Source organism: Glycine soja, chromosome 18 (genome assembly GCF_004193775.1).
Source record: "Glycine soja cultivar W05 chromosome 18, ASM419377v2, whole genome shotgun sequence".
Taxonomy (NCBI): domain Eukaryota; kingdom Viridiplantae; phylum Streptophyta; class Magnoliopsida; order Fabales; family Fabaceae; genus Glycine; species Glycine soja.
The window spans coordinates 34,327,202-34,338,043 of record NC_041019.1 but is presented as its reverse complement, the minus strand read 5'-3'; the positions used below and the strand labels follow the sequence as shown (position 1 = coordinate 34,338,043).

General features: G+C 36.0%; 1 protein-coding gene across 1 annotated transcript; it reads left to right on the top strand.

Annotated features, from left to right (window-relative positions):
- Positions 1 to 5,294: 5,294 nt before the first annotated feature.
- LOC114397173 (transcription factor bHLH93-like) lies at positions 5,295 to 10,423 on the top strand. The gene is made up of 4 exons (XM_028359280.1): positions 5,295 to 5,454; positions 9,567 to 9,757; positions 10,010 to 10,174; positions 10,310 to 10,423. The coding sequence occupies exons 1-4, from the start codon at positions 5,295 to 5,297 to the stop codon at positions 10,394 to 10,396; spliced, it is 603 nt and encodes a 200-aa protein (XP_028215081.1). The 3' UTR covers positions 10,397 to 10,423.
- Positions 10,424 to 10,842: the final 419 nt, after the last annotated feature.

Sequence of the window (10,842 nt, the reverse complement as noted above, 5' to 3'; positions counted from 1 at the left end):
TGCTTCCAATGGTCTAACTTCATTAAAATAATGCATGATCAAATAAAAAAATAAATTAATAATGTAATAACAATTATAAGAAAACCAACTTTGTTTGAAATAAACAATTACCGTCTCTCAATTATTCCTGAAAGATCCTAAGATTATCGTGGACATCCAGTGCATCACATAATATCCACATTCAGTGCTTCCTTTTTGTCTATTACATTAAATACATAATGAAATTTGGATATTAATTAAACATTAACAAAAATTAGTGTACACACACATAAAATATATATAAGTAGAAGTTTTATTTAAATCACGTACCTTAACAACAATCCACCTAGCAGCAGCCTTGGATTTAGGTTGTGGAGTATTATCAAGTCCTTTCAAAAGCACTAGTTTTGAATATGAGGAACATTAAAATATTGATGTTGTTGAGTTATGCCAATGAAAATGTATTGAAAACAATACTGACCTGTTAATTATTCCCTTAAGGTAGTTGTCTGGCCTGTTATGTAAAGAACAAAACCAGACAACTAGGTTTTCCTTAGGCAGAATGACGACCATTTGCCAGTGTCCGCTGCAATAGAGACAAATATGGGTTGTTGTAGTAATATAGATTATTTAAATTTAGTTGTTGTGTTTGACTTACCCATTCAGGTAGGCTCCAAGGTAAATATCTCGTTTTGAACTCTACATCCAACTCTTGATGTAGCTTTTCGATTCAAATTGCGATTGCCCAGATCTCTGAATGGACTATGGCTCGAGGAATCCATACACATCGGAATTCCCGGCTCGCAGACTTGTCTCAGTCAGATGTCTGTGTTGTTAAGGCAAAGTTAATTATGTATGAATTTAAAACAATTACTTTGGTAATTGACAGTAATCTAAAATGACTTACAAAATTCACAATTGTATAACAGATATGCTGAGACATTGACCACCGTGTGTAATTTCAGAGAGATCTTCGTGCTTTATGTACAACGGGAAGTTTTGATTAAACACCCCGAATATGGTAGCATCCCACATAACCTGGAGAGGCTTCAAAAACAGTTGTGGGATGGTCAATGTCATCAGGTACAGCGGATCATCGACCTCATCAACCAAGCTTTCTGGAGGTTTTGCTGGAGACACAGCTGCCTGTTGATCAAACATAGATATTAACAAGTTTTGATTACAGTGAACAAATTAATTGAAAAAAAGAAACATATAACCAGAGTAAAATACTTGTTCTGATAAACGCTTCACAAGATGTGTCGACCAAGCAAGGAAGGTGTTAACTGTCTGTCCCACTAAGGTAACCTCGTCAGTGGGTACAGGAACGAGAGCCTCTGTATCTTTAACCTCCTTAACACCAACCTTGACTTGGCAATGCAACAAAGGGATGTTGTGAACTGTTGTGGATCCCTCATAAAGTCTTCCTAGGGCAACCAGGCAGGAAGGATTTTCTTCAATGTATAGCCCGCATTTGTCTGAGTCATCCGTCCCTGGATCGTTCCCTGAGGGAGCAACACAACTCTCCTTTGTGCTGACACAAGCACCTAAGGGACCAACCTCTGGCTCCGGAGGCAATGCAAGTCCCTGTGAATGCATCTAATACTGAAACTGGGACTGTATCTGGCTGAAGGATGCCATCAGCTGTCGAGTCACTTTTTCTGCGATTGACTCCTACAGTTGGTCCCTGATTTGTTGGGTCAGCTGTTGTAGGTCTTCAGGAGGCATGGAGGAAGAACTGCGGGACGTTCGTGGAGCCAATCCAAAGTATTGCTTTATGGTGACATCGACTCCAACAGCACAAACACGGCCAGGGTGCTCTGGTCGCCCAATGGCAGCATTCAGGACATCCTGACGTCCATGGGGGACGAACGATCCCTATGTCGCCTGCTCGTCCAAAGAATCCTATACAAAACACATATTTGTCCAAGGAATTCATAGAATACACAAAGATAATTACAATTATTAATTAAAAATGACTTACAATCTTCTCAGCCATTTCCTTTGCTGCCTCAGACGTCATCTGCCCAGTTTTCTTCGTGCGGGTCATCTTCCACTTCACGTGGCGTCTGATGGGAGATGGAGGGTCAATGACGCCCTCAGTGCTTCCGGACTGGGCAGCTTCTTCCAGACTTTTCTTTGTCTTCTCAGCCATGAGCTTTTGTTCTAAATATTCATAACCCACACGAGACAACACGTGGGGGGCAGTGTTTTGCTTTTGGATGGCCTGTGCCTTTTTCCGCACATCCTGCAAAAGTTGAACATTAATGAAAATGATTACTACAATGAATTATAAGAAGTGATTTTGTTGTGGAAAACAACTAAAATGACAAAGTACATACCTCCCACGAGGGGTCTTTGCAGGTCTGACAAAACTAGGCCCATTTCTCCTTGCTAATGTCGTATTTTTCACAGACAATGTCGTCCACACCGTCCTTGTCGGCTGCAAGTGCCCATTTCCTAGTCAAGTCAGATTTAAACTGCCTCCAGCGCTCGCCGACAGTCTGAAGAATTTTCTTCTTTGTCTTTCTGTTAGAAGCTTTAGGGATTTCAAATTCCGCCTGACAAACAATAAAATAGGTTTTATTGTAAGTAAATAACAAATTTAGACTACTAAAGAAAATCAACGAAGAAAACTCAAATACTTGAATATCCTCCCATATCAAATCCTTTTGAGCAGCAGGGACTTGCTTCCAGGTGTCATATGTCACGTCGACCTTATCACGAGCAACAATCCCCAAATATATTCTTAATTTCTTCTTGTGGGGACCGTCGGCCTTGCCGGTAGCAGGATTGACGTTGACCACAGGTCTTTCTGCCCCAAGTGGTCTAATGGCCAATGATCGTAACCGTGTCACCTTGCGTGTCCGCTTCAACGTAGATGGAGACGCTAATGCGTCTGCGGGAGGAGGAGGAAGAGGAGGAAGAGGCGAGGCAGGTGGAGTAGCCATGGTCCTTTAAAGAGAAAAAGTTGAGTTAGTTAATATTATCAAAAAAACACTGTATGAGTTATGTAAATGAATGTACCGAAATGAAATACTATATTAGAAAATTACGTTAGACGATGTTAATTAGTTCTCCTTCATCATGATCATTACAATTAGCATGAATGTCATCAGCTTCTTCTTCTCCGACGATGTTAGAAGTCATTTGTGTGGACAAAGGACTAACATAAGTGTCCATGTATGAATCATCATCTTCTACATTAACACCAATTGTTTTCCCGTGTAGAACCACAGACCACCTTTCATCACAAGGGTCTTGCACATAAAATACTTGCTTAGCTTGTTCTGCCATGATGAAAGGGTCATTCTGGTAAGCTAGTTTCTTTAGGTTTACCAATGGAAATCCTACATCATCAGTCCGCACATCGGTGTTGCTGTGAACCCACTTACATTTGAAAACACAAATAGTAAATTTGACATAGTTAAGCTCCCATATTTCATCAATGAACCCAAAGTAAGGGATGGAAGCTACACAGGGATTGTCATCATGTACACTTGCAAAGTGTTGAGATTCAGCCCTTAGGGTTACCCCGCTGTTTTGCATTGTACTTTTTTCGTCATGTGCTTTTGTGTAGAAGGAATACTTGTTTATGTCGTATCCTTGCCAAGTTATAACATTTCTTTTAGGCCCATGAGCTAGCTTTCTTAATGTTTCAGAAGCATTTTCGTCAGCAAAGATTGTATCTTTAAACCAATCAGAGAAAGTCTTGTTATGCTTTTTCAAGACGGTTCTTTGACATTTTTGGATTACTTTGTTTGACTAAACCTTCATGCTGAACTATGTATGGCAAAACTTCATTACTGTTGTTCAACACATACAAGTGAGCTTGTAACAAATCTTTTACACTTGGAGTGATAACATGCAGTCCTCTTGAACCCTTACCGCCCACTCTGTCGTCATGGCGAGACTCAGGAAGGCCAACAGGTTTAGCCTTTTCAATGTACTCTGAACAAAATTCAACGGCTTCTTCTGCGATGTACCTTTCAACAATAGATGCTTTTGGACGATGTAGATTCTTGGTATACCCTTTTAAGATCTTCATGTAGCGCTCAACTCACGTGCATACAGCGCAGATAAATAGGACCACAATATTTGATTTCTCTGACCAAGTGAACAATTAAGTGGACCATGATGTCAAAGAAAGCAGGAGGAAAATACATCTCCAACTGGCCCAATATAATTGCAGCCTCGTTTTCCAGGTCATCAAATTTGACAGGATCAAGGACTTTACTACATATGGCATTGAAGAAAAAACACAGGCGAGTTATGGCTAACCTGACTTTGTTAGGCAAAATGTCTCGTATGGCCATGACTAACAATTGTTGCATCAACACGTGACAATCATGAGACTTTAACCATTCGCGTACCACAATATTAATCATTCGCATACCACAATATTAATCATAATTCAATATTAATCATTCGCGTACCACAAAAAATTCAATCAATCCAATGTTTCTACTTTCTGTTTGAGACATTTGACAAATCCAATGAACCCTGTGTAGGGTCGAACCCTGTGTAGCAGGTGTTGATCACAACAATCTGTACCTAAATGTTATATGTGATGCACCTAATTAATTGTTGAATTATGTCCCACAACAACAACAATAAGTATCACTCTTAATTGATAAATACAAATCTAGGTAATTAGTGATACTTATTGTTGTTGCTATCAATTATAGACACTCTTAATTATATTTTTTTGATTAATTTATTTTTTAAAATAAGTCTTTCTTATAACGTTTAAAGGGATTTTTGTTAATAACATTATTTGCTTCCAAAAAAACTTCAACACCTATCGTATATTTACTTATTTTATTTATAAAATAAAAAATAAATATTAAAAAATCTATAATAATCTACATGATACTTAACCAATAGATTCCCTGGGTCTACTATATAGAATGTCTACAATTTTTTAATTCGCTTACATTGTCTCTTGAATAAGTTGTGGAGGAAAGTTCTAATCGTGATTGCATTGAATAAACATTGGAGGCAGCGTGTAAGCAGTGTGTTGGGGGGAACTTAGTCAAATTCGATTAGATAAACCATGTAAATAGATGAAAAAACCCCTGACAAACTTCTTGGAAGCAGGGAAGCAATTGCGGTTTATTCTAGAGAACCAAAGCCATTTAGCTAATAATTCTTTGTTCCTTAACTGTCATCCGATGAGGTTTCAAGTTTCTCTCATCTCTTTCCTTGAACCCACTTAACATATGCATCTATATAAACACTCCATTATAGTAACCATTCCCCACCTCAAAACAAAATATATTCACATTCTAAAAACTACACTTTTTTATTAAGGGATGGCTAGGATTGGCAAGGGTAGTGTTGAATTTGAGGATTTGTTACCAGTGTTCACCGGTAAACTGGGTGGTGAGGGTTTGATAAAGGAGCTTTGTAAGGGTTTTCGGGTTGATCCTTCAACTCACGTGGCAGTTGGGGTTGATCCTTCAACTCACCTTTGTTAACTTATGGAAGAAATCCATAGATGCAATGTCAAATTTGGATTATCACTGGACAAGGATGTTTATGCTTTTCATTCTGTTCATAATTTCTTATCTCTCTCCTTATTATGGAATTCAGTGTACTTTTCTTGTAATTATTAATTATACTGTTGGTTGAGACTTGAGGCTATGGATGTTTATTTGGGAACCTAAAGCAAGTGAGTACTTTAAACTATGAGCAACCTTGATAACATCTTCCTAATAATCATCTTACAGTTTTATAATAGAAGTATCAAACAAAAAAATAAGTATATTTAATAGTTTGAAAATATAATGAAACGTGTAATACGTTCGGTTTTATACAAAAGTTATAGGACAATTTAGAGTCATTCTGGTGGGAACATGACTACATTATGCTCAGCTAAACTATACTAACAAATACTTTCATAATTCTTCTCTTGTATCAATTCCTAGCTTAGCTTACTGTATTATATTATTTATAATGGAGCTTAAACACCTAGTGTTGCTGCCTTAACGCATTATTACAAAGATAGAATAATAGAATTCTCATAATTCTGTTATTTTCTGGTGGTGATAGTGGTTTAGTGGAAGGATAGTAGGGATGTATTGTTGCTTGTCTCTTACACAAATTCCTTGAGGTGGTTAGGCCTCTTAGTGATACTTATTGTTGTATGTATTTTATCATAATTTTAATCATTAATATATTTTTTATAGTTGTTGATACTTATTGTTGTACCTAAATTATTAATTAGGTTACATTGATAGCAATAGCAAATCAGAGAAGCAGGACAACACTACAGGCCCTATAAAAGAAGCTAACAATAACTATAACAGGCCAACAAGAAATACAATGAAGGCCAATTACCTTTGATAGGATATCTGAAATGCCATAGCCGGGATAATGTATCAGCAGCCGGGAGCCATTAGCAACGCACAATTACAACCAATTCCACAAACTTGTTAATTCCACTATGCAGCAAACAAATTCTGTCATAACAGAATTGCATTCAGTTACAATAAAAAATTAATATCAATATATAAATAACAAATTAAATATGCATGAATGAAGCTGAAAGTTAGATCTATTAGCTTTGTTTTCCCCTTTAATCCTTTACCGCAGTCCTCTATGATGCATACATCAACACGTATTAAACTTTTTTAATTTAGTTGAGACTATCATCATTGTATATTATATAGATAATTTGACTGTGCTCAGAGTTACTACGTACGCCTAACATGTTTAATTTCAGATTTTATATATATATATATATATATATATATATATATATATATATATATATATATATGTGTGTGTGTGTGTGTGTGTGTGTGTGTGTGTGTGTGTTGTAGCAACTACAAAATAACAAAATGAAGTTCCTTCACTCAAAGATTCACACCCCATGTTTATGTATATTCAAATTTCAGCACTTATGCAGAACGGGTTGAAATCAAAGGGATACAGATGACAAAGCCATGAAATAGTTGAAAGGTTTTACAACCCTTACTACTGTTGGCTATTGAGATTTCTATGCAGTAAATTGAACAGAGAAGCTTATAATTAGTATTTACCTCCTCTCATTTTCCAGTTTTACATTTTCACTGTTAATTAAGGTTATCAAATGGCACTTATGAACACCAAACAACTTGCTCTCAAACCAAAGCCTAAATTGGACAAGAATTTATTAGAAAGGTGCATGGATTGGGCAAATATACCCCCATCGAAGCACATCTGGTACTAAAAAAGCATAAGAATGGCTATACCCAAAACTAATTTGTTTCCCCACCAGAATATTACAATATGTAAACAAATACAATATCCCAATTAATTTCATTTAAACAGTTTTAATAGCGTTTCAGAGCAGAGGCTATCCTAATAAAGTTTGTTTGCATTACACTTAAACCTCAAATTGGACCACTTGGCAGAATATAATCATTGAAGTTAATAGGTTTAACTGGAAAGGAATACATGCATGCACCTATCAATCATATTGATGATACTTTTGCCACTTGGTACCAACCTCAAATTGTGATCTGTACATTTGGTGAAAGAGGGCATGTCCCTAATATTACATTTCAGGTGATCAACTAACCCAACCTTTTTTCTAATTTGCTGCCCCTAATATTTAAATTAAATTTTATATAGTACACACACAAGTACAATTAACTGACTGCTCATTCTAAAAACTTGCTTTGTGCTTTAAAAAAAGGATTGAAACAAACTCACCACACTGTCCATTGCAACACCCAATATCTTTGTATTTAGTCCCTCAAACTTTGCACCGGTGTTGCTGAAAGCAGTGATTTCTGTACACAAGTAATAGTAAACAAAAAATATTTATCATTTATTGCTTGAATCTTTATTTTATCTTCGTTCCAAACGGTAATTATTTAACTGAGTTACTCACTACTTTACTACTTATATTTGGTAGCTAGACTTATCATATGCAGTCGTTTGATTGTATAGAGTAAGATTCATTTTTCTATTTGGTAGACTTATTCTTGCTCACATCTCGGTTAAGTGTTTCACTTTATGGTCTGTAATTAATGTCTCTGGTGGTGCAAAGCAGGAACTTGTTAGTATATTTTATTTTCCAGCACTACTTGTGTTTCCAATGAAATCATTATTGCTTATAAATAAAAACTACTTTACTACTTATATGACTAATTCCCTCACCGTATTTCCAGCTAGTTTCTAGAGAAAGCAAGAGGCGTGGTTCTAGAGCTTGTAGAAACTAGGTTATCTAACTATCTCATTCAAGTCGTGGCACTATTAACACAGTTAAATCATCAATATACACAAACTGAATGCAAGTGCTTTACTATTATTCCCAAAAAAAGGCAGAGGGAAACACAAACCCTTTGGGTGTTTCACAATTGGAGATCTAGTGTGTGGTGGATGGAAAACACGAACTTAGCCTGAAACTTCAACAAGAACAACATTGTCATCGCAAGCATGGTCGTGGAAAACACGCAGTTAACAGAGTAGAGATTGTAAATTTGTAACAACTTCTTGATTTGGCCTTTGGGTTGATGGAAAACACAAACACAAACACGCAGTTAACATTGTCATCTCAAATAATAACCCTTCTTGATTTGGCTATTCTAAAATGAAGGTTGCATTAAAAAAAAAAAGTGCACTTACACTTACACACAGAGTAGAAAATCAGCAGTAGAGATTGTAAATTTGAAACAACTTTACTTTAGAGTTGCTATGCATGTACTTGATTTTTATTTGGAACATAACTTGGATGTAGTTCTTTAGGTGCTTTTGGTATAGTCCTCTAATAAGAATTGGAGTTTAACCCACACAATAAAGGTTCACATTAAAGGTCAACATATACAAGAACACCAAAAGTATCTATAGAACAGTATCTAAGTTTGGTCCTTTTTATTAAAATCTCATCTGTTGTGTTTTTAAAGCAATAGTTGTATCCATACTTATTCCTCTAAAGTGCACTAATTCACTTGAGAGGAGCCAAATCCTAGCGTTTAAAGTTTAAACCACTATAGGTTCCATTTCTCTGTCTTAGACTATAGGTTCTAATGAATACATCATCATCATACTACATTGCATATAATAATCCATACGCCACAAGCCTCGCTGTATTCCCCTATTTAAATACTTCTTCATCCTTATATAGTACCCTACGTATTCTCAAAACTCAAAAGGTGTGTTTCTTAAAGAATTAGCATATTCACAACATACACACACAAACATTTAGAGAAAGAAAGAGAGAGATATGGAGTTTTATGACCAGGATTTCTTGGAGGAATTAATGACTCTAAGAAGAGAAACATAGGACACCAATCCAAGAACAGAAGAAAACCAATTCTTTAATGGTTGGAGTTTTGACTGTTTTGATCAAAACTCTGTACCTTACCTTCCAAACTCTTCTTGTGGTCAAAAAGTTCCTCAAACTTACAATAACGACTACCCCTTCAGTGAAATCTATGGCTCCTTACTTGATGAATCATCACCACAGATTATGGATTCATTCTATAGCACCCTTGATACTCCACTCAATACCCCTCCATTTCTTAGTAAGGTATGCACTATGCAGTGAGTGAGAGTCATTCATTCAATGAGAGCTATACTTACATAATGTGTAGATCTAATTTGTTGTGTTGAATGCATATCACATATGGATAGAACATCTATACTTGGAGACACTATTGATTACATGAAAGAACTTCTGGAGAAGATCAACAATCTGCGGCAAGAAGTAGAAGTAGATTCAAACATGGCAGGCATTTTCAAAGATGTAAAACCAAATGAAATCCTAGTGAGAAATTCACCCAAGGTATGGATTTTCCCTATCACCTCCAAGAAGAAATTACTACGTAGTCCTTCGACTCTGACCAATCTTCATGTGATATAAAATTGAAATTTTCAATTTACCAAAAAGTGTTAATAAGACTCAGCTATGTGTCACATGGAGATTGATTAAAATATAATGGTCCTCAAACATGTAATAATTTCTCTAATAGATCTTTTTGAAATAATGGTGCAGTCTTGCATTGATTTTTATATTTTCCTATATTGGTCTTTGCAGTTTGAGGTGGAGAGGAGTGTGGACACCCGAGTGGAAATTTGCTGTGTAGGGAAGCCAGGCTTGATACTATCTACTGTAAACACTCTGAAAGCATTAGGCCTAGAGATTCAACAATGTGTTATTAGCTGTTTCAATGATTTCACAATGCAGGCTTCATGCTCAGAGGTACATTACTACCATGGTTTTTGGGCACTGCCTAATATATCTTATTTAGTTTCATATTTTCTATTCATCCTATATGGTGTTTTTTGATTGAAGCGCAGTTTAATCAATGCTATTATCCTGTTTTTTATGTAATAGGAATCGGAGCAAAGGACGATGCTGAGTTTTGAAGACATAAAGCAAGCGTTGTTTAGAAGTGCAGGATATGGAGGAAGATGTTTATGAGAATTGAACAGAGGAAGAAGAGTTGCAAGTGCACTTAGGATATTTTTTTATTCCCCATAAGGAGTATAATTAACGTTCATTGGTTTTGTTTTCTCACATATGCCTATGACAAAGGCTAATTTTTTTAATATTTAATTGCCAGAGTATGTTGGACTCGTCCATGTGATTCTCAGGCAAAATTGCCAATCATAAATGTTCATGTGGATAGTGGATGTAATAATTCAATTTATGGATGAAAGCCTAGTTATTAATTGTCCCTGAATCAATGCATGTGAAGAGCTCAAGCAAAAATGTCAAGACAAAAAATGTTAAGACACTTAATTCAAATTAACAAGGCTTATCCTACGAAAAATAATAAATTAATAAATAAAAAAGTTAACACACTTAAACTCGAAGGAGATATAAGATACATCCAGTTGTTGGGAAAAGGATGAAAGGAAAAAAGA